General features: G+C 44.7%; 1 protein-coding gene across 4 annotated transcripts in view; it reads right to left on the bottom strand.

Moving 5' to 3' along the window:
• PIGX (phosphatidylinositol glycan anchor biosynthesis class X) overlaps positions 1 to 25,241 on the bottom strand; it is a 513,668-nt gene that overhangs the window by 424,757 nt on the left and 63,670 nt on the right. For all 4 annotated transcript variants that reach the window (XM_086943952.1, XM_086943950.1, XM_086943953.1 and 1 more), the window contains exons 2-3: positions 18,248 to 18,344; positions 17,461 to 17,530 (exon numbers count right to left, since the gene is read on the bottom strand). In XM_086943952.1, coding sequence (XP_086800078.1) covers positions 17,461 to 17,530; positions 18,248 to 18,314 — 137 coding nt within the window. In that variant the 5' untranslated portion in view covers positions 18,315 to 18,344. The remainder of the gene's footprint in view (positions 1 to 17,460; positions 17,531 to 18,247; positions 18,345 to 25,241) is intronic.

The following is a 25,241-nucleotide window of genomic DNA, read 5'->3' as shown; positions in this document are numbered from 1 at the left end:
GCAGCAAGGAGAGCCTTCCGTCGCGAGAGCATGGAGCTGGGGGAGCGACCGTGATGGAAGGAATCCAGACGGTCAATGGGATGATTTTCTGACACTGGGAGGCTTAGCAGTTAGGCATAACTTGGGTCGAGGGTATCTGGTTGAAGCAGGTATCTTATCCATCCAATTCATCCTATTAAAGGGCCACCTTGTGTTTGCAATACACTCACTGCTGAGGTAATGTTGGTGTTCTGATTCTCTCAAAGCCCACATAGCACCCGGTGCCCCTACAATTATGGTTGTGTTGGTGCTGGGCTCCTCTTAAGATAGGTTATTAGATAGGTTATTTCAAAGTGAAGGTCTGATGCCAAGTTTTCCAATCAAAGCATGGGTCCATTGCAGAGAAGATTTAGAGAAGCTGGTGTCTCCACCGATGTGTTACAGCTGAGGAAATAGAGTAATATGTGCCAAGAGGGAAATCAGAGCGAGCTTCACCAATGACTGATGTCACGGATTAACCCGGCCTCCCATTCAAAGCAATGGTCCCTTTACTTCTTTAATTCATTTCAGTCGACAAAATGTTACAGAACCTATGAAGGAGCCTAGAACCAATGCCAGTCTAAAAAAGGCTGTTAGCATATTTCCTTTACTGAGATGCTGCAACACAAAATACATATTTTACTAGAAAAAGGACGTCCTAGGTTCAACAAGCAGCTGGAAAAAAAAATTCCATCTTTGCCTCTCCAACTACAGGTAAACATCTCTGTGTAAATATTTTCTTAAAGCCTTGATCCAAACAGAAAAATCGACCATTACAACATGCAAGACAGTCAGGATATAGATTCCAATTAAAGGTTACAACATATGCTCAAAAACGACATACGTGGCAATGGAAGATGCTTGCTTAGGCACGTACACCTACATTTCAGCATATCCCATTTTGCAATATGTTTCTGGTCAATACTATTATGTTGCAATTAAGAACTGGAAAAGCACCAGACTTATATCTTACATTACAGTGGAAAGTCCCAGAAGCTACCCACTTGGGTCACGTGGTCAGCAACAGTATGGTTCGGACCTTACATGGTATACAACTGTTTAGACCCTTGCTAATTGGTCAAATGAACTATGCTTAATTTGTGCTATGTATGATATGATGCTGCATCCTTTGCGGTTTAGGCCTATAAAAACTGTCAGACACGTCACCTCTACGGACATTCAGTGACTTTGCTGAGGTCTCCGTGCTGCACGTTAATCTGCTGTTTGTTGGTCTCCAATAAACTTTGCTATCTTATGTGCTGACAGAGGGTTGTACGTGTGGAATCATTTATTATTTATTACTTCAGCTTCTACACTACTTGACGTGGCAAAAGCGTTTGATTCCGTGGAATGGACATATATGTTCACAATACTACAGAGAATAGGGTTACCACCCATGTTTATTAATTGGATTCATTTACTTTATAATACAACCACAACCTGCATCAAAGTTAACAGACGCATCTCAGAGCCCATACCGATACAAAGAGGTACCCGACAGAGATGCCCACTATCCCCTCTGTTAGTCTCAATTGCACTGGAACCCTTAGCATGTAAATACGTCAAAACTACAATCACACGGCTTTCAGAGTATGCCATATCATCTTACAACTGGTAGACCCTCTGTTAATTTCAAGAAATTGCTCAATCCATTTTTCAATATATTCTACAAAAGAGCTATCCAATAAAAGCTTCCTATCAAAGGAGAAGGATCTCACTACTCTCTCTCGAAATATTGAGTAAAAATCACGTAATAATGGTCCATGATCCGCCGTGATCCTAAGCCACCCCTGTATTAGGGCCCCCACCATAAATAGCCTGGATGCAAAAACATAATCCAACCTAACTAGTTTTTGATGGGGATGCGAATAGTACGTATATCTCGAATCTGGATACTTCAGGGTATGCCACCCATTAACTAGCCCATGGTACTTAATAAGTTCTCTTAATGTATTTCAAAAACTTCGGTTTTTGCCCTCTATATTTATTCGTCTCTAGCTCCTTTGCCTGGCATTCCATATTGTAGGAGAGTAGTGTCTGCTTTCCTATGGTCACCCCAGATTTTTGCTTTTTGCTTCACTGGTTTTCGACATAATGTGGCTGTGGGCCTGCTAATCAGACCCACAGCCTGCTGTTCTCTCTCTAAATTCACATACATGTACTTTAGGTACATCACCAATTTGGTACTGGACCCCTTATCAGCCCCTGTACAGTGTACTATAGGTACCCAGGGCATAGGTGCATCCAAGGCCTACCAGGGGCTGCAGCATATATTTTGCCACCCCTGGCTGCCCATTCAAATAGACACAACTGGCTGATCACTCAGCTGGGGCAAGGTGGTGTAATCACCCCTTGCTTAGATATAGTATACCTATATCTAAACCTATATCTGGACACATATAAACCTATAAGTCACTCCTATGGCAGGCCTTAACAATCCTGGAGGCAGAGTGCTTGGTTTTATGTGAGATGGTGCTCGAGCATGAGCTGAGCCTGTCTGCAGCTGTCGGGACCAACTCCCTTAGCTGTTTCATGATATTGCCATACCATATACTCTTAAGTGCATTATAATCCTTGCGGTTACTTGCTAACTTTGGTTTGGCTTTATCAAAACATGTCGTGTAAGGTGTCATTCGCTTTGGAATACTACCCCCTCAACAGTCCTGGCGACGGGGGTAGCATTCCACCCTTCTAGAGGGAGAAGACATGTTACTTTGCTTAGACGCGGTTAAATCTAACCAAAGCCCCAGCATCACAAAATGGACACTGCTGCCACAGACACAAGTCTGGCCTCCTGCTGCTGACCGAAACTCCGGCAGGGGAGGCCTGGACAAATGGTATCCTGTCACAGGGAGGTGTTACACCACCCCAGACAGGAGATAGTGGATTGTAGCAGGGAGGGTTGAATGAAACTAGACACTGCCTGGGGAGCACAAGGCTTCCGATGCATAGTCCAGTTCAAACCGGTGCTGGGAAACTCCATTCCCAGCTCTGGCGCGAAACTGGACAAAGGGAAAGGGGTGTAACCACCCCCTTCCTGGGTCCCACCCATAGGAGGGACCTAGCAGGTAATCCAGCCCCTTGATTTGGAATAAAGGTAGGAGCTGTGCCCAGGAGCATTAGATTATCCTGAACGAAACTTTGATACAGAACTCTGGACCCTTCGACATCCCACTCGACGTGGAAGACTGAAGAATCTCCCTTGTGGTCAAAGAATGACCACCCTGTGCAAACAGGCACAATCCAGCGCCCAACGGTTTGCTTTGTTGCAGTTCCCGCCGGAACTCGAGCGACAGAGATCGACAAGACCCAGCTTCCCTGACTTCTAACAGCCCGATCCACAGTCCCAGAAAATCTGAGACTCGTGGATGCGATGTGAAGCGTGGAGCCGGCCATCTTGAAAAGACTGCGAAGTGCTGACCGTGCAGCTCCCGAGGCACCCTCGAAGCTGTGCATTGGGGTTTGAGAAGCCCCAGCCCCGAGCAGCTTGTGCACCGAAGATCTCCCCTCCACACTCATCGAGTGCTGCGTGGGGCCCTTTTGCATTTTCCTGCTCGACGCGTTTGTTCCGGTCGCTTGCCCGTTGGCTAGTGGCCCCAGAACCGACGAACCTTAAAATTTACACTGCTAGTCTGGTTGCTCCAGGCTGGCCCTCGCTCCCCTAAAAAGGAGCCACCGCTCTGACCTTGCTGGTCCGAGTAAGAAGCGATCTTCAAATCCTGCGTGGGTTGCATTTGCCAAGGCCTGTTAATTCCGATCCAGAAGCCGACACCGCCGACAGCGAGAGCCTTCATGGGACAGCTCGTGCTCCATTCCTGGTGATCATCTATGCCCCAGAGTCCACGTGGCAGCGGAGACAAGCTTGACGACAACCACCTGATTGCGCCCGACATTGCCTGGTTCCATCCTGGTCACTGGCTAGTGACCCAGACTCTGTCCCCTCTGCTTTCAGGTACTCTACATCTTCAATCCACCCTTGGATCCAACCGGACTCTTTTCTCCTGGCCGCCTGCAGCATTTTCATCTCCAGGCTCCATAGATCTCCACGACAAAACCAGACACACTTTGGCACCTATGCACCCGCTTCCTGTGGGTGAGGTAATGACCTAACACCGGTGCTCCTGTAGTGGTTTACACCTCTAGTGTCCTAGTTTAAAGTGGGGTAATTCTATTCCAGTTGGAAGACTTCCAAAACAGTAACTCGATAACTTTTACGCGCCATTGACTTTGCATTGGTGCATGCTTGTGCTTTAGGGACTGCTACCGTGTCCCGCGGGCCTCTACCGACTTCATCACTGCTAGTCCCGAGTAGTCCCAGCGATTCACAACGCTCTAGGCCTTACCATTGTTCGAGAGATGGTACTTATACCACTATTTTAGTATATGGTTTGAGTGGCCACCGGGCCTATCCAAAATTGTGCAACTTTTGAATGTTTAACTGTGCTTTTGTTTAAACGCTTGTGCCTCTGCACTCATAAAGAGTACAGAGGATTATTCTAGTAATAAATACATATATTTTTATAATATATAACTTGTGTGGTGTCCTTTCATTTGATATTGCAAGACAGCATATGGTAAAACAGCTGGCTTCACATGCCCTCTTGAGTTTAGCCTAATACTGCTTAGTCCATGCTACCCCTAGGATAGCTTGTCTATAAGGTTGACTTTACAACCACCACCATAAGGGATTGTTTGGACTGATACAAGGTGCCCACAGAACTGTGGACATCATACATCAGGCCAACTTCTCACACATATGCTTATTAAAATCCCCACATAAAAGTAAGGGAGTGTCCCAAAGGGCTAGCTCCACGTTTAACTCTTCTAGAACTGATTCCTCATACAGGTTTGATCCATATATTGTACATACTACTAACTTCCTACCCCCTACTTGACCCTCTGCAATAGCCTACCTACCATACTTATCTGACAACACCCGCCTCGTCGCAGAGATCCATATCGAGCAAGTATAGCTACTCCCCTATTCGTAGTTGGTTGTCGGGAAGCAATAATCAATGAAAATCCGAGCTCTTTTATTACCATACAATTTGCCCAGGGAATATGTGTTTCCTGCACACATAGAATATCTGGTTTCATCACCCGCAGACCGTCAGCTACTCTCTTTCTTTTATTAACATTATTAAATGAACAAATCTGTACCCGGGAAGCTATCTCTCTGCTAGCCATAGTCTAAGACCCAGCCTGATACCTTGCATATCAATCTTAGCATACACATACTTATATCATCTTTGTTCTGGATTTATTTTTTATTTACACACCTCTCCCTACCCCTCCCATCCTTCACCCTCACCCCGTGCCCCTCCCCATCCTACCATCCACCCCAACTCCATTTCTCCCTCCACCCCTCCCCCTCCCAAATATGCTAATAGCCCCTGCGATGTGAAGTAGTTTGCTGCCCAATATCCCCCTTCCCTCTCCATACCTTTCAAATAATAATTGAGCAAAGAAAAGATCCAAAGTATACATTTTAACAAGAGGCCATTTTTGAAGAAAAGAGAAGTTATTACCCTGCGCTTACTCTATTTTTGAATAGATTGAAGGTATTCCTTTGCTTGCACCTCTGATGTAAAAATGCAAGTCGGTCCCTTACATATTATTTTCAATGTAGCAGGATTTAACAGAAATGCTTGCGCCCCCTTATCCTGATACGGCGTTATTAATTGCCACAACTGACATCTTTTTTCCACAGTGTAGTGGCAGTAATCAGGTCTAACAAAAAACTGTTGACCCTTCCCCAGCCTCTTTTTATCACGCCTTGTGAGGTCATAGACCGCCTGTCGCGCCCAAAAGTGATCTACACATACAATATTGCCTTTGGCCTAACATCAGGTTGCCCAGCTCTGGCCCTCACTTGTTTAAAGGGGACATTATGCACCCTTTGAATCTCATTAGCCCAATTCCACATTGAAAGTTCAGGAAAATCCTCTGTAAACAGTTCGACTACAAAGTTCCGGACGTCACGTCCCTCAACTTCCTCAGGTATTCCAAGTATCCTTAAATTATTTCTTCAAAGTCGATTTTCCAAATCTACTCACTTAAGCTGTGTGTCATCTTTATGGGAACTTATAGCATCCAGCGTCGCCTTTTGAGCCACCACTTCATCCTCTAACGTGGATATCCTTGCCTCCACCTCATTCATCCTATCCGTAAACTCATTAAAGACCTTGGCAATCTTCCGGACTGTGTTCTGCAATTTACGACATGCCGTATGTGTTTTGGCGTTTTCTACTGAGTTTCCATTCTATGACCTATTATGCTCTGGTAGATTGATTCCAATGAAACTGCTCCATCTTGCCTTTCTTCAACCCCTCCCAAACCTCAACCATTGGTACTCAATCCCTGAGGGGTTACCTCCAATGAAGTTGATACATCCCACAACAGATTATTAGCTTCTTCGGCTAACAAATTTCCCTCCTTAGCTACCTCCTTCTTTCGGACCGTGGACACATCAGCATTATCAAAGTCCCAATTTACACTAATCTGATCACTGCCAACACTCGTTAATAAGCTTTCCTGAGACCGTGCCTTTTGCCCTAAAATGCAGTCATCGTCCGATGTATCTGAGGGCTCTGATATGGAAAAAAAAGTTCCCCCCCGAGTCACTCTCCCTGCAGCCATCTACTCCCGCTTGTCTAATCTCAACCTCCTCCACCATCCCGTCAGCCGAGAGTCCAATTGAGGCAGTATTTTCCACACCCTTTTGTAGCAAATCACTCTCTATATTCTCTGCCAGCCCATTATCTTTATCTTCCATCGTCATTGGCCCTAGCCCTCCAGCTGCTCCACTCGTCATTTTATCTTGTAATAAATCAATCTCTTTTTCCATGCCTCTATCTCCTGATACCATATTCTCCAGTATTTCATCATTTACATGGGTGTGCATATCATCACTAACCAGCTGGTCTTTTGATTGTTCCTTTGGGCCCTCCTTTTTATTCCTAAAGTCCACTTTAAGCCCAGGTGGGGTTCTATTAGTTTTTTTTTATTTCCCCCGCAAACATTTGAGGCACTTTTTTCCCCCTGTCAGCCCCCTGCTCACCTCCTTGACCCACGTCGTCCAAAAGCCCTGTTGAGCCTTCCACTGCTACAGTTGTGTGTTGCACAGAGTACAGCAGCTCTGCTCCCGGTAGCCGGCTCCACCATTACTCTTGTTTTCCCACCCCTGGCGGTTTTGGGAGGCATATCAGCGTCTAGAGCTGACAGGGAATCGTCGTGCACAGCTGTGACCAGCCATCCTCCTTTTCTTCAGTGAAAAAAGTTTCCTTTTCCTCCTCCTTTGATCAAAACCTCTTTTAAATCCTTGCCGTATGATGTGGTTGACCGATATCCATGCTGTGAAATCGCCTCTTCTCACGTACCGCTGCCATTTAGCAGCACCACCATAAGTAGCTCTTTTTTTTCCTTCCTCCTTTGCTTGTGTCCAGCGTTTTTACCGCTACACCAGAGCTACTCTTCCACCACTTTCTGCATTCCACAAAACTTATTTTCCTTCTTTAGCCTTCTTGAGCCGTGTATAATCATCCGTTATTTTCAACTGTTTTCCAAGCACATTTCTCTCTCGCTGTCTATACCAAAAGAGGGAAAGGGGAGAGACACCGGGGGTCCGCTACTCACTCATCCGCAACGGATGCCATCTTGCCCTGAACTATAGGCCGCCCTCATGTGCACTTCCTCTGCACTCGCCCACTGCAGTATATCCATACTCCAGTCCTGTACTGTAGGAGGCCTGGGGCTCAACAATCTGATAGTAATCAGTCGTTTCACTAGTTCGAAGCCAAAAATCATAAACCTCCTTCTCAGCTTTCTCTTACTTCTATTTGGAAGCAATCCCAGCCGACAGGGTTTAATGGCGCACTGGACAGCTCAGCCCGCTGCCCTATTAAGCTGCGCCAGCACCTCCTACCAAACCTTTGTGATAACAGGACAGTTACACACCACATGCAGAAAATCTGCAGACCCTTCTCTACAACACACACAGCCTGAGTCCCTATAGGGGTAGATCTTATGCAGCGACTCTGGAGAAAGATATGTCAAATGTTTGTAATTATCATGCACCAACTTGAATCTGGCATTGATCGACGCCTCTCGAACCCTGCCCTGTATTTTCTGCCGTCCCAGAGCCGTGAGGGGGTCATCACTGAGGTGCTGTTTATTTTCCTCCACCCTCAGTGGGGCCCCCTGCCTATCCATTCTGAGTGCCCTATAAAAGTGTGTGGTGAACTTGCGACTCCCTGCCATGAAGAGAGAAAGAGCATGGAGACCATTGTTTGTGTAGGCTCTGGGGCGTGAGGGAACGAGGGCCAGGTCTCCCTCGCCGTAGCTGCTATCATGGTGTACTGTCAAAATGGCCCGGTCCCGGTCCAAATGCCCTAAACGCCTCCTGCACAGTGATGAACCTGCCCGCTGGGTATAGGTCAGCCAGCATAAGAAAGTCAATAGAAAAATAAAATAAAGCTGTCAACTCGCCGGAGGCTCTGCCTCCTTTCTCTACTACTCTGCAAACACGCCTTTTGGTGTGCTGCTGGTTGGGGGATGAAGTCCCTGTGGCTGGTGAGGGTCCTTAGGGGGAAACAAGACCCCCTGTTACTCCTGTAAGCCCCTCACAGTGGGATTGCTGAGAGGTACCAGTAGGGCAACAGGAGGCATGTTTGCAGTGTTGGAGAAAGGCGGCGTGGCCAACCATGTCTCAGCAATCCTGCTGTGTGGGACTTACTGGAGGCAACAGGAGGGGTAGTTATAGTTACAGCAGCTAACGATAACTTACCCCCGTGAAATGCACTGCTTATGACCTCATATAATACATCACTGATGACATGGTCAGTGGCATCACTGATGACATCTCAAATGACATCATTGATGGCATCATCCACGAAAGCACTCCAACACCTACTCAGACCACATACAACATCTTGTGCATCTACTCACACACCTGTACAACCACTGACATACCTATTCATAGACCTATACCAGTACTCACACATCCACTCACTCCAGAGACACTCACATACCCACTCACTCACCCATACAGCCACTCATACAACCAGTGACTCGTCCATACAACCAGTCACATAACCACACACACACCCATACAGGTATACACACACCCTCTTACCTACAAAGTCACACACCCACTCACTCAGCCAATCATTCTCTCAACACAGCCACTCACTCACCATACAAGCCCTTATACACTCACTCACACAACCACTTACATACCCATTCACACATCCATACAGGCACCCACACATCCCTGTACTCACCCATAAAGCCAGACACTCACTGTCCAATACAGTCCCTCACCCACAAAGTCACTGAACGAAACACCTACTCAAACATCCACTCACTCACCCATACAGCCACTTACACCCAGTCACTCACTCATACAGCCATTCAGACAGCCACTCACTCACCTATACCGTCACTACACACTCACTCACCCACCCATACAGCCACTGATACACACACACGCACTCACCAATACAGCCACTCACACAGCCTCTCACTCACCCACACAGCTACTCACACACCCACTTATACACCCATACAGCCACTCACTCACCCATATTCACAAGGATACATATTCACACAGCCAAAAACATGATATACATTAAAAGTAGTATCACTCAGTAGTACATCTAGTATACTACTTTAACTTTTGTAGTACCATAGTATACATATATTTGACAATCAAACTATTACAAAAAGCTTACACTTACTGGATGGTGCCATCAGTGAAGTGGCTGACCATGTCTTGAGTGATGTAATATGTTAGGTCATAAGCAGTGCATTGGAGCGACGCAAGTTATAGTTAGCTCAGGAAACTATATCTGTAGAATTTCACTGGTTTTGTATGAGTGAAATCTGATCCTAACTAAAATGTCCCAGTATCTTTTGTTTTTTTAGCGAATTTCAAAATAAAAATAAAAAATTCTGATTGCTAATTATAACGTCTCTGTAACCTTTGTTTTTTTCAGTGAATTTACATATATATGTGTGTGTGTGTGTGTGTGTGTGTGTGTGTGTGTATATATATATATATATACACACACACATATATATATATACACACACATATGTATATACATATATATATACACACACACACACATATATATATTCATACACAAACATATATATCTATACAAGAAACCGTGTCATCTCCTCGGTCTTCTTAAAACAACACACTACAGCCCCAAAATGCTTTCAAGTAGGTTTATTTAGCCAATGCAACTCTAAGCATTTCGGAGAACAAGTCTCCTTGATCACGAGTAACATAGTTGCAGCGCAATGCGATTTAAATGAACATCACTTGTTGTTGTAGTATAATAGACAGTGTAAACCGATTTAATCACAGAAAACCATTACATGTTACCATATACAAATTTAATATTATCGTCATATTGATGGCAATTAATGTTGTGGCCACTGCAGTAAACATTCCTTCAACTATGCGACAAAAATTTTTGACAGCAGTTGGTTTAGGTTTCAATCACTTCGCGCGCATGAATGTCTCTATTCGTCGCTAAAGTTTTTTCTTTCAACCTGAGACAACTTTATTGTTCTCGGTTGTAAACACAATCTCGCCGTCTTGCCATAATAGAGCATACGAGCATGCCTGGGTTTGATGCGCCCTCCCGTCATCAGGTAACCCATATTTCTATTTTATCATGCCTGCAACATACGGCAGAAAAATAAATCCTGGTTTTGCTTACTACATCTCCAAACCAATAAGCAGTGTCTCATCCAGTCAGTTCACAGGAATTCCAAAACGTATATATAGTATGAAGTGGGTGTTACGATTCTGCCCTTGTGGGCATTTTGTCATAGACTCTACCAAGTGCCTGCCTTCCTTACAGTTATGGGTAAAAATGTATTCCTAGCGCTAGTGCGCTCATTATCATATGTGCCCACATTCTCACCGGTCTCTCGCTTCATTGCTTCAACTTTCATAATGTTCACAGCACTGCAGTTGGTGTACAACTTTCAACATTCATTGACCAGGTATGTATTGGCGTCTTCTATGGGTTTCAATTATCTCTATTGGTCATAGTGAATCGTCGGCATCCATTACCAGTCGCTCAAAATGCTTCCATTCTCCTCACCATATTTGTAAGGAGAGAGGCAAAAGATATACAAGAGATACCAATTAAACATCAAGAGCAAAAAACAGCATAATCAGTGCCACAAATGAAATAAAAAAAACAAGGTTGTGAGAGTAAAAACATCATAAAATATTACATGTTTCTGTTCGTTATGCAGCTTCACTAAATACATTAAGTGACTGGTTAGCTACTATCCCAGATGTCCCATGAGCCGGAAGGTTTTTTATCACCCCGACATTCAATAATCAGGAACTGAAGTTAGTTGATGAATGAACAGGCAAGAGTCACAACTGCTCTACAATCATGCTGGGAATATTGGTCAAATATGCCAGGAAAGACTGTGGCAAACTGGCACTTGGAAGAGGTGTGACACAGCAGCCAGGTTGCCTGACTACAGCCAGGGTGCCTGACTCCGGAAGCAAAAACAACCACAATAGGCTCAAAAGATCAAGAGCCCACAGATGAGCTAAGTGAAATGGGAGAAAGTGATAACAATGAAAGCGATGTGTATGTGATTCCCAAACAGACTGAAGTAAAAACCAAAATATTAAATGACTTTACACTAATGACACAGGGTAGAATGTCTGCCCAACACAAACAGAGTGCCTCAAGCTACAGAGAACATGATCGCTGAGACGGAAAAGCAAACGCAACATCAAGAGAAGATTTGGAAAGCCCACTGGGAAGCAGAACAAGGGGGCAAAATAAATCAAAATGATGGACAAAAAAACAGTAATCAAACTTCAAGGTTGGGACTTTAATATTGCAGAAAATGTAGTGCTCTCCCTAGGGTTATCATTTTGTCCCACTGTTGATTTTAACTATACCCAAAGCAGAATTGACCTTTTTCAATTCACTCGTAAATTAAGTTTCAAAAAAGGTTCGCCACAAAGGTATCTAATATCAAAGAGATACTGAGCAATATCAGGATTGGGAACATTGAACTATTACATACCATGAACGAATTGGAAGGGAATCCAGAATGTATTCATGACCCCTACCAGAACCGCGTTAATGATAATATTATACTGGGTTTAAGCCATAACAGTGGCTTTAAGCCTAAATCTAATTTTCTGCCACAGGTTACCAACTAGCAATTGATGTTTTAGAAAAGGGAGTCATACAAGAATTTAACAAATTGCCAAAACATAAAAAGTATGGGGGCCACAATATCATGAATGCACACATGGAGGCTATACAATCACTTCAAACGATACCAATATTGCCATCAAAAAATCAGATAAAGGGGGCAATGTGGTGGTGATGTCCAAAGAGATGTATCTAAAAGAGAGTAAAGGCCAGTTAGATGACAAAGAGAAATATGAAATCACCACCAGGGCAAAGTATGAAGCCACTAATAAAGTTTATCAGGACCAACTAGGAGAATGGAGGGAACAAGGCCTACTAGAATGGGAAATATATGAATTTCTTAGATGCAACTTCCCCACGTTATCAGCCTTGTACCTCCTCCCAAAACTGAACAAAGACAACATGAATCCTCCAGGGAGACCAATAGTTTCATCAAAGGGGAGTTGTTACGAGAACATGTCTACATGTCTAGGTACGTGGATTTCTATCTACAGCCATTAGTGCAGGAACTACCCTCTTTCATAAAAGACACGTGTGATTTTTTAAGAAGGATCAATAACATTGAGTAGGACAATGGCTGTATACTAATATGCCTTGGCGTTAAAAGCCTGTATACCTGTATCCCACATGATTTGGGAATAAAGGCATGCAGACATTTTTTGAGGAACAGATCTTTAGCCTATCTGTTCAATACAGAGATGTTGATTGACATGATGTATGTCTATGTGACTCAGAACTTTTTTGTCTTTGACAAGCAGGCATATCGACAAACCCTTGGTACCGCGATGGGAACCTGTTTCGCCCCAAGCTTTGCAGGGTTTTACCTCGGCTGGTGGGAGAAGCAGGTTGTCAGCAAAATGGAACTCTATAAAGAACATGTGGCAGTATGGATAAGATTTATTGATGACATCTTCTGCATTTGGAAGGGGAGTAGTGAACAAGCCAATCGCTTTGTAAAGACACTGAATGACAACAACCATAATCTAAAATTTAGCAGCCAACTGAGCAAGGAAACCATTGACTTCCTAGATCTGAGACTGCAGTTAAAGGTAAACAGTTTATCAGTGACCTGTTTAGAAGAGAGACAGCTGGGAATAGACTGTTACATGCTAGGAGTTGCCATCCAGAGAGTCTGGTACACAGTATCCCCCTAGGCGAACTACTAAGAGCCAAAAGGAATTGCAGGACCATAGAGGGATTCGAAAATGAAAAGACAGTAATGGTGAAAAGATTCCCTGAGAGGGGGTACACACAGACTATGATCAACAAAGCATGTCTGAAGTAGACAAAAGAGAAAGAAATGATCTACTGAAACAGAAAGATAGGATCAAGGATGATGTAGAAAATAAAATTGAATTCATCACGACATACAGTAAACAATGTAAACCAGTGAGATAAGGCTTGGATAAATTCTGGAATGTCCTTAAAATAAATAGAGACCTCACATCTTGTGTAGAAAACTATCCTCAGATCACGTATAGGAAGGAAAAGTCACTCAAAGATAATATTTGTCGTACTCTAGTGACCTCTGCCTACAAAATGAGTACTATACAAGTATTTTTTGTATGTGGCAAGTGCAAAGCATGCAAATACAGCGGCAATTGCAAAAAGGTCAGACTGTTCCCCAAGAGTCAGCCTTTCGTAATTCCCAAACATGTGTTGTGTAACATTGACAATGCAGTTTATGCCCTCAAATGCCCATGTGAAAAATACTACATAGGGAGCATGATACATAAAGCTAAGAAGAGGGTCCTTGAACATTTAAGGGCGATTAAAAACAACAATAAACAGTATCCCATGGCCCCACATTTTAAGACGCAGCACGACCAGAATAGCAACCTGTTATCATTTTGTGTACTGGACACCATCCCGATAGGCGAGAGGGGGGGTGATAGCGTGCTAGAACTCAGGCGCCTGGAGTCAAGGATCAGGGCTAAAAAAATCTGGAAAATGGTACTAGTCCTTCATGTCTAGTACCTTGGAAAATCCCCTCGACCTAACTGCAACCTACTTGACCTCAGTCTCTGAAAACGGAGCAAATATGACAAGATAACAAGATTTAAAGGCATCTTTATTGCCCATTCCCATAGAGGACAAAAGTTAGTTTGTCTTCCTACTCGCCAGAAAGGGCGAGTAGGACCTAAAAATAGCTCGTCCTAATCAATTCTCCCTCGCAAATGCGAGCAGGCAAGTGGATTTGTCGAGCCCTGAAGGATGATAATTGAATATCGCACAACGTACCCATTAGGACACAAAAATGATGAAGAATTATCAGTACATCTGGGATAACAGCTAACCAGTCACTTAAAGTATTTAGTGAAGCTACATAACTAACAGGTTTATAGAAAAAGAGAGGAACCCCTTAGGACAGTCAGGGGAAATAGGGTATTAAACCCAAAAAAAAAAAATTCCCGTAACCACACGATAGAAAAATCTATGCACTAGTTGAACTAATAAACTCGTGATTCCAACCTGCAACATTCATGTAGAATTTATTTAATAAAAAGGTTAAAAAAGTGAAAGATACACATCTTTCAGAATAAAACAATAATACATTAAAAATACATGAGACACAATTCAGATCAATAAAACAAATAATGACAATTCATAAGTGGGACTCACGTCTGAGCATACCCATCCCACTCGGGTTGACAAAATGCAAAACAACAGTTGATGGACAGAATGCAGAACAATGTCATACATTCACCCCAGTACAGAGATCTGGGCCTAAATCCATCGTTTTTTTGCACTCCACACCACCCCAGTTCAGACATGGCCATATGCAAATCAGCCTTGACCCTGTGCCTCATGGGAACAGTCCAGCCCGAACTGCCAAGCCATGTCTTTCCTGGACCGGAATCAAGCATCCTAGGACCGTTTTTTCTGGCTATCAGCCGTCTTCAGCCAGGATAGCTTGACTCCAGTGGTGTGGAGAGCATGAGACTCACGTCTGAGCATACCCATCCCACTCGGGGTGACAAAATGCAAAACAACAGCTGATGGACAGAAAGCAGAACAATGTCATACATTCACCCCAGTACAGAGATCTGGGCCTAAATCCATCGTTTTTTTGCACTCCACACCACCCCAGTTCAGACATGGCCATATGCAAATCAGCCTGACCCTGTGCCTCATGGGAACAGTCCAGCCCGAACTGCCAAGCCATGTCTTTCCTGGACTGGAATTAAGCATCCTAGGACCGGTTTCTGGCTATCAGCCGTCTTCAGCCAGGATAGCTCGACTCCAGTGGTGTGGAGAGCATGGGACTCACGTCTGAGCATACCCATCCCACTCGGGGTGACAAAATGCAAAACAACAGTTGATGGACAGAATGCAGAACAATGTCATACATTCACCCCAGTACAGAGATCTGGGCCTAAATCCATCGTGTTTTTTGCACTCCACACCACCAAAAAAACGATGGATTTAGGCCCAGATCTCTGTACTGGGGTGAATGTATGACATTGTTCCGCATTCTGTCCATCAACTGTGGTTTTTGCAGTAGATTTACATTGCAGCATTACAAGTACTCAAAGGCCAGGCAGCAAAGTGAAGTAATAGTATTCTGTGGTATCTGAACTTCCTAAACATTTATGAGAGAAAATCCAGCATGAACAGAAAATACCTATGTGGTTGGAAGCAGCTTATTCGACACATCAACAATATCCAAGTCTGCTTCTCCTCTTACACCTGCCATTTCTCATAGAATCTCACAGAGGTACACTGTGTCCTTGCTCATTCTGATGGTCTGATCTGATGTTATCATTCCCTACTTAAATGATCTCCACAAAAAGTCAATTTAGTCTCAGGTAGACAATCTGTGAAGTGCATCATGCATTCGAATAGGTTAAGAGATATAGCACTCAAATGAGAAAGAGGTGCTGGCAAGTTATGTAATGTTTGTCAATGCATACCACACTTTCCTCCAAAGGCCATTAGAGCAATGAAGGTGGAGGGACCTTCATTTGTACTGTTCATCTGTATCTTTGATAATATCTTGACGTCTGCATTCATAAGCAAATGTGTTTAATGAAATCAGTTAATAAAAGAATATAGCACCAAGTGAAAAACAATTCCACAGTTAAGTCCCACTGTAGAAGTTAGAAGATGCAGAACCTGTAAAACAATGACAGGATTCAGCTCCCAAACAATCCAATCTAGAGAGTTCAGAGAGGGTAAGGCCAAAAGTACATCAATTAGACCGGGGAGTTTATTGAGGTTAGCAAAGTGATGAGCAGATAGCTTGGGTACGTAGATCTTAATTTAAGAACACAATGCCGGAGAGAAAGAAGTAGCTAATATCAGACTGCAGTGTAGGCAGTGTTCACCAGGTCACCTGCAAAGCACCACTAACTTTTCAACCCAGAACTGTGCCAGGCTATCCCAGCCAATTCTTCCTCTGCAATCTGTTGCATCCTAAAGACATAACTATATAGGTCATGATTGAATTGTAGGGTAACGTTACAACCAGATTTTCTAAATGCTAGTCATAATTTGCCCCATCATCAGGGTTCAGATGGAGGCATTCTTCAGATTGTTAACATTATGTTAAGACATAAATACTCCTGTACTATTTGTGGACCATCCTTCTGTATACGATGTCTGTGACTAGAAGGGAATTCTTTGTGATCCAGGTGTGGGCCCACAGCCTAAAAGGGGTAATTGGTTGGTTGAATATACTATAACATGTGCATTCATAGTCAATCAGGCAATAAGACTTTCCACTACAGAAATCACTGAACCAAAAAACATTAAACTTAATAACAAGACAAGAAAGCCACAGACAATATAGTTGTAGGCCAAGAGCAGGAAAGTATGTCGAGAAATTATATAGAGCCCTTGAAATGATCTTGTACATTACTTTCTTAGTCTCCTAGGTTTGTCCCGGATATTGTTCAAATGAATGCACTTCTACTAAATCAGCTGGCAGAAAATCAGTGCAAAAGGCGAGCCTGGCCTAGTTGTAGTCGATGGTTTGAGACAGCTTAGACGTTTTGCATGACACTTTTGTGGTTTCTATAGTCCAAAGTGTAGCAGGATTGTCTGTGGTGACCCCTGGTATTGGTTTGTATGGGAACCTGAAAACCAAGTAGAAGAGGGGGGACAGAGATACTATATCCTGGAAATTCAGGAGGTGGCAAGAGATATGATATAAAACTGGAAGGGGAAAGGTGAGAAACATGCTAGGGATACCTTAAAGTGGCAGGAAGCTGATGAATGTAGACCATACCTGTGAAATCCTTCATTGAGAATCTCGCGAGTCACAGTGACCTCAGGACAGGCCGCCCAAATGTCTGAAACTAAAATAAAGAATAATCAACATTAACCAAACTCCCTGTATTGCAGTAAACTATTCTAAGCTCACATGTAAGAGAAGGGTTTAGCAAATCCACTGAAGCTGTAAATACATCATAAATGGCACATTGGCGCATGAGATGAACTGGTGAAGGAAGAGAGAATGATCTGATGTGACAGTCAGCACATCTCAAATAATAGAGCCTAAAGGCTTCTATAGTATAGGGTTGTCTAGAATAAGGCATGAAGTCTATTATACACATCAGCAGCCCTGAAAACAGTTTCACAGGTCTTTAAGAAGCGGGTGGAATACAGTGAAGGCTATCATACTACTTTGAAAAGTACTTTGGAGATTGTTCTTTGGTTAGGGTTTGGGAAACAAAGTACTAACAATAAAGACAAAATAATAGATATTCTCACCAGGCCTAGGTCTTCAAAACCAAAAGTAATTCTGTAGAGGTTTTCGGGGTTTTCCGATATTATCAAATCTTTTGCTGTAATGGGCCCAACTAGAGGGCTTGTCCTCCTTCCATTAAGCAAATATTACAAGAAGCCATCAAAAAATTTCCGCTAAATGCTAGGCCTTCCCATGAGGAGTTTTACACTGCGGACTCAAGGTGGCATCTTGGAGGGGGCCAGAGTACTGTATGTTAGAAGTTTGATTTTACATCTGTAATAATAGATGATCACTGAAATAGCATAATGTATAATTTAGAGCTTACTGGAATGTGATGTTAAACAAAAGAACAATATTGAACCCAGGGTTGAGCATTCTGTCCATGGTGCCATTTCTCTACGCCTTCATCTTACGGAGCGGAACTAAGAAAAGAGAAAAGAAAAAGGTCAGTGTTGTTATCCAAACAATCATTGTGAGAATTTGTCAGACTGACAAATGTTAAAAACTAATTTAAATTTTATGAAGCATAACAAGATACAAAAAGACTAAGGGCCTGAATCCGATCTTGATGGACAGGGTTCCCCCCCCATAATCGTGACGGATATCCTGTGTGCCAAATTACAATTCGACAGGACATAATGGAATTGCAATTTAGCAGGCATGATATCCGTCAAATTTGTGACGGGGTAACCCTGTGTGCCAAGACCAAACTCAGGCCCACAGACATGCCACGATAAAAAAATCAGAAAAGAATTCCATGAACCTTGAATTCATTGCTGCCAATAAATGGGCTACTGCCACTCACCCTCCAAGCTACAAAAAAAGAAAGCATTCAGAGCAGAAAACCAGTGAATTTCTGAAACCAAGCTTTGACTCAATCCCTCTTAACTTAGCAGAGATAGGAGCTGTGTATAATTGTGGGTATATTGCCACCATATTCAGTATTCTCATCAACCTGGAGTAATATACAAATTGTCACTTCAGTCTCTGAGGACAAGATTAAGATCCCAGAATTAATTACTCAAAGGGGTCAAAATGTAAACAGTTTAACATTTTCGTACTGTTTGCACTGACCACTTTGAAGTCCCAAAACCAGATCATTTCCATTGGATCCTCTTTTTCTTACGTGTTATGCAGCCAAAACCTTTTTGAACTTTACATGCTAAGCACCGACTATTTCCAATGTATTATTTTTGGTGCTTCAAGCACCTACAGTGACCACAGTCACTGATGCAGGACAAATACTTATATTTCTTAATCAAGACAAATTAAATCGGTTTATATATTTCACGGCATAGTAGTTTCTATGTTTATCTGAATAAGTGCACCATGTGAATTTCATTTGTTGTCACAACCTTCCTTAACTTGGTCAAGACCTTGTTTTGGCTTACAATGCTTAAGTTACGTTGACATTATTCCAACATTTATGCACAGTTATACCCGGGTTCCAAGGAATACAGGGTTGCCACATTTTTGTATTCACACACCTTAATGGAAGACAAAAATCAGTGACAGTCATATTGGTAATGTTATATTTTATACTTTACCACTTTTAGTTAATTTTTCTAAATTTATATAGAGAGAACATCTCTCTGGGGAATTGGAGCACTTTACAATTGTGCAATGTAAGTATATGAATAAATAATATATTTGCATTATTGACATGTAATCGTTTGAATTAGAGAAAAATAGATATAGAGAATACCAAGTATACATAGATTGCATAGATCATCTTTAGACATAAAGGAACAAGCAAGGACAACAAATATATACAGACTGCATTGATCAACTTATTGTGTACTGAAAATAAAAACCGTGGTTACGAGGTGAAGAACTTTCAATGTGCATAAGAATTAAATCTACTCAACAAGGTAAAAAGCTCAAGATGAAATACAACATTAAACTGTGTGGGAATGCCCTTGATCAGTGCAAAGGTAGACAAGGAGGCAGCATTTGTTGTGTGCTAGATAAGAGAAAGGAGCGGAGCATAAAATAGTCATGGGGTACGTGGCTTAAAACCAGTCAGAACACCAGAAGTGAATTAGAGGGTTCTATGTAGGAAGAGACTTTCAAAGAGAAGCAATTTGAAATCAGACTTAAATGTGATATGCGAGTACTTGTGAAGACTCCTTCTTAAAGTACTTAAAGTAGGTGGTAAGAAGGGGCGTGGCTAGCCGGGCTGCGACATGGCCGCTTTCTGAGCGAGCTCCCCCGGCCGAGAGGAAAAATCCTGACTTAATCCTGCTTTACCTGTGACTGTGGAGGCATGGTGTTGCTGCCTGTGGGTCCCGACCGCCTGGTGCATACGGCGATCTGATTTCCCTGCCACAGGAGTGGATTCCGGGGCCCCTGCGCACCGGTCTGAGGCGGACGGGCTGTGCCAACGCTGGAGGCCGGGCGCTGGGTGACTCTCCCCCGCTGGGCTCCTAACTCGGTGTCGGGGTCAAGAGGGCCTCACCATCGCTGCCGCCGTGAACCTCCTAGAGTCCCTGCCTGACCGCGAGTGTGAATACGGGGAGAGTCGGTCACCTGACACGGGGGACCCGGAGACTGCGATCTAGAGCTGCCACCTGATTAGGAGCCTGAGGTACGACATATGGGGTAGTTGGTGGCCAGGGCGGGCAGCGCCATCTTAGCTGACATCGCGTGGAGCTGCGGAGAGCTCAGGCCCAGGTTGGACGCTGCGGGGCTGCCGCCACACTGGGCCCACTCCTGCGCCCTTCACAGACAATCATTACAGCGCTCCAGACTAGTCGGCCCTCCCCGCCTCATATGGTAGCTTACGGATGGCCAGAGTTGCATGGCAGCGCCTAATGACAGACTACAATGGGAAGGGTTCCCTGGCCATTTTTGATGCGCTGACCTGCAGCGACGGAGCCTTGGCGAGGCGCTAGGACAACAAATGATGGCGGTATAAGACCCCTGCGCTGGCTGCGACCACATGTGCTGACCGTGGATGTGACCACCATCTTGCCTGCGAGAGTGTTGAGCAAAGAGCCCATCCTGGGGTGCGGAGACTGCCAGCCTATTTCACTCTAGCTAAGTGGAGGTACCTGCGGGCAGTTATTATTGGACTGGTGAGGCTGCCTGCCCCTGGAGGCGGCATTGGGTCCCCCTACACACCAGGGCTGATCTATGAATCTGCGCAGCCCCGCAGGTGATTCCGGATTCGGTGTCTCCCTGGGCACTCTCTGCTGGTGCTGACCTGGTAGGTTCTGATTTGCAAGTGGCAAAAACTACGCATTTGACTGCACTGCTAACTCGGGCCATCAGCTTTGGCAAGTTTTGGTGGTGGGTGTGCCTGGGATCACAACACCATCCACGTGGTGCGACAGGTGTGCGGCTCTGCTCCTCGAAGTACCAGTGAGTCCCCCCAGCTTGCGAGACAGCCAAACAACACTGCCTTCCCACACTGACCTGTGGGTTATCCACTCCCTGCCGGTGGTACCCTGGAACGCGGGGATCATGGGCAAAAATGATGCAAGACAGGCCAAGATTACCTTTGAAAATAAGCGAGTCGTGAAGCCCACCGGGCCCGACCCGGAGACCAATGATGCTACAGGTGGAGATGCGGCTGTTGAAAACCAGGAGGGAGATCTCAGTTCACTAATTTTGGAAATGCACTCAAGTTTGCGCAACATTGATGGTAAACTGGACACTCTGACCTCCCAGTTGGACTCGGATAAATCTCAAGTCTTCACACACGAAACTAGGCTAGACTGCCTGAAGAATAGACATACTTTGTTCCAAGAATTCTAGCAGGAAACGAAAGAGCAACTCCTCCACATGGACAAGCTGTTAACGGTTACTAGGGCAAAGAATGATGACTTAGAAGCGCCCTCGAGGTGGAACAACCTCTGTGTCACGGGAATTCCGGAGACAATAGCTATAGGCAAGATGGAGGTGTATGTGGCGGACCTTCTGCACGAGCTCTTCGATCCTCACCTCTCTCCGGTATTCGTGGTGGAGCGGGCGCATAGGGCGCTTGGCCCGAAGCCACCGGTGGGCGGCACGCCGAGACCTATCCTGCCTAAACTGCCTAATTATCAAGACAGAGAGCTTATCCTACGATTGGCGCGTGAAAAAGGGCAGATATCTCATGAGGGAAACAACATCTCTTTCTATCCGGACTTCACGCCGACGGTGCAGGCCGCACAGAGAGAGAGTTTCTCCCAGCCAAACGCCTGCTGCTGCAGGCTCAGATCCCGTACTCGCTCCAGTACCCTGCAAAGTTCAAAGTGTCGTATGATGGGTCGGCACACTTTTTCACGGAGTCTGCATTTAAATTTGCCAAGCATGTGTGTGGTCCGAAAGTGAAAGCAGCGACTGCGGGGCAAGAACAGGGAAGAGATCGCCTTAGTGATAATGACTGAACTGCCTTTTTGTATTATTTACGTTGCAATTGGGGTTGCTATAGGCCGCATATGCATGCTTTGTTTCTTATACATGTTATATTTTATGTTTCAGACGAGCATTGGAATCTGTTGGTTTATATTCCTGTTGGTCCATGTTCCTGGAGATATTTGGCCTAGCACCTTATCTATATGCGACATGATGCCTCATAGGCGCTGGCCTGTGTCACCATAGTTGCGTGTACATTCCCCTGGGCCACCCTGTGTGAACAGGGGTGTATGCTTGTGCTCCCTTGCCCTCCTGGGGTGTTTCCCTACATTTAGTTTTCTCCACTTTTTAAGTGGCTATGGGGGGATTTGACACAACCTGATTGGGGGGTTGGAGTGGGTTAGGGGTGGGTGGGAACTGTTGGGTGTTTGGTTTTGTACCGGTCTCTAGGATCTGAGTTCCTTATTGGGATACACTGTTGGATTGAGTGGTCTGGGATGGTAGCTGTGCACACACTTGTAGTGGAAATGCCCTGGGGGTGAATAAAGAAGTAATCAAGATCCTCATGTGGAATATACGGGGACTAAATGATAGCAGGAAAGCACGCTTAATGCATGCGTACTTAGTGAGACACAACATCGACATTTGTTTCCTACAGGAAACGCACCTTAATTCGCAACCCTCAGCGAAACTGAAACACAGTAGATGGGAGTGAGTTCATTCTGCGATTTACTCCAACTATGCAAGGGGGGTGGCAATACTTTTGCGCAGAGGATTGGATTGGAGGGAATCTGTGGCATATCCTGATCCGGAAGGGCGCTATATAATACTTCACGGCTGCCTGAGTGGTAGACCAGTAGTGTTGGCAGCCGTATACGGGCCAAATGTGGACTCGTCTGAGTTCTTTAGAGATGTCTGGGCACGGATAGCCTCTGTGGACTGTTCTACCATTATCTGGGGGGGTGACTTCAATGTTGTTTTAAATGATACTCTAGACCGAAGGGGTGCACCAAGGCCGCTACACCCGCACACCTGCAAGGCCCTTCACGACCTCATACTAGAGGGAAATCTACTTGACATCTGGAGAGTAAGACACCCATGCACCCGTGAGGGGAAATGCATCCCTAGCCAACATGCGGCCTGGTCCAGATTAGACTTCTGGCTGCCCCCCATGCCTTGTTAGAGGACGCATTCAAGAAGAAGATTAGAACCGACATCACAGACTATATCACCTTGAACTCAGGGTCGGTGTCTACTGAGGCGACCCTATGGGACGCATTCAAAGTGGTGAAACGGGGAAAATGCATAGCAAGACAGGCGGGAGTCCTGAAGGCCATCAGGGGTACCATGGCAACACTTGAGGGGCAGATCAGAGAGCTTGAGTGCACGTTTTGCCTTTACCCCAGCCCCGAGGTAGCGGCGGAGTTAAAAGGGAAATTATTGGAATTTGCAGAGGAGGCCCAAAGATAACTTAAATTTCTGGGCAAATACGCTGAGGCCAGACGGTATGGGGAGGGGGACACCAAGCCGCACACTGGCGGGAATGATTCGGAAATCCGCATCTCCAAAATTCATACACACAATCACCAGGCCTAGTGGGCATACCACCACGGGACAGGCGGAGGTCCTACATGAATTTAGTGCCTTCTATTCTGACTTATACACTGCCACCCAATCAACACTCCCAGAGCATTTGTAAGAATTCCTAGATTCCATTGCGTTGGTATGGTTCAATGACACACATCCCCGCTATATGGATCTCCCTGTAACGATTACTGATATTGCGCAAGTGATCAGCATTCTGCCCTTAAACAAGGCCCCAGGGCCCGATGGCCTGACGACAGCATTCTATAAGTCATACGCAGAAGAGTTAGCGTCGAGGCTTCATGCGGTATATGCGGAAGCACTGAAGACAGGGATTCTTCCAGCTTCCATGAGGGAGGCATTGATAGTGACGTTATTAAAACCAGACAAGGAGGACACGGCATTGGATTCATACAGGCCACTATCCTTAATAAATGTAGATGTAAAAATATATGCTAAGCTTATAGCGAACTGCCTTCAACCTCTCCTCCCGATGGTGGCCCTTCCAGATCAATCGGGATTTATACCCGGCCGCTCTACGTCCCATAACCTTAGAACGATATTTTCGGAGCTATACACTACCTCCACCCCACGGTACTTGCTGCTGCCATCTTCTTAGACGCCACAAAGGCGTTCAATTAACTTGAATGGCCCTACCTGTTTCGGATACTGGAGCGCATGGGGTCTAGCCCATTGTTTATAGCACAGGTGAGGTTGCTCTACACTAAACCGATGGCCAGGGTGAGGGTGAATGGCATGATTTCGGAGACGTTTGCTGTGACTCGTGTCACCAGGCAAGGATGTCCACTATCGCCCCTGCTTTATGCTATTGCCATGGAACCCCTTGCAGCCAGAATAAGACAACATCATACTGCGATGGGGATCGGCTTCAGCACTCGCAGCTAATTGATATCTCTTTATGCGGATGATGTGACCCTGTATGTCCTGAACCCCTCGGATAATTTGGACCCCCTACTCCGAGAATTCATAAAGTTTGGTGGCCTGTCAGGTATATCTATAAATTGGGCAAAGTCTGTGATTTTCCCTTTGACAGACAGCACCCCCAAGGTGCGGTCTGAATTTCCTCTTCATTGAGCAGCAGACGAAGTTAAATATCTATGGATCTGGCTTAGTTGGAACATACAAGACATTTGGTCTTTGAACTTCGGGCGAGCTGTCGATTGGCTTGAAAGTTAGGTAGCAATCTGGTCTAAATTACACCTATCCATCGCAGGTAAGGTGGCCCTATCCAAAATGGTGGTCTTACCCAAATTTCTTTATTTATTCACGAATGTACCGATCCCGCTCACAAAGCATTTTTTCAGCCGTTTCCGCTCTTAATTACTGTCCCTTGTGTGGGCAGGAGGTCAAGCCAGAGTATCTTGGGCCCTCCT

Source organism: Lissotriton vulgaris, chromosome 11 (assembly GCF_964263255.1).
Source record: "Lissotriton vulgaris chromosome 11, aLisVul1.2, whole genome shotgun sequence".
NCBI lineage: Eukaryota > Metazoa > Chordata > Amphibia > Caudata > Salamandridae > Lissotriton > Lissotriton vulgaris.
This window is presented reverse-complemented; position numbering and strand designations above follow the sequence as displayed.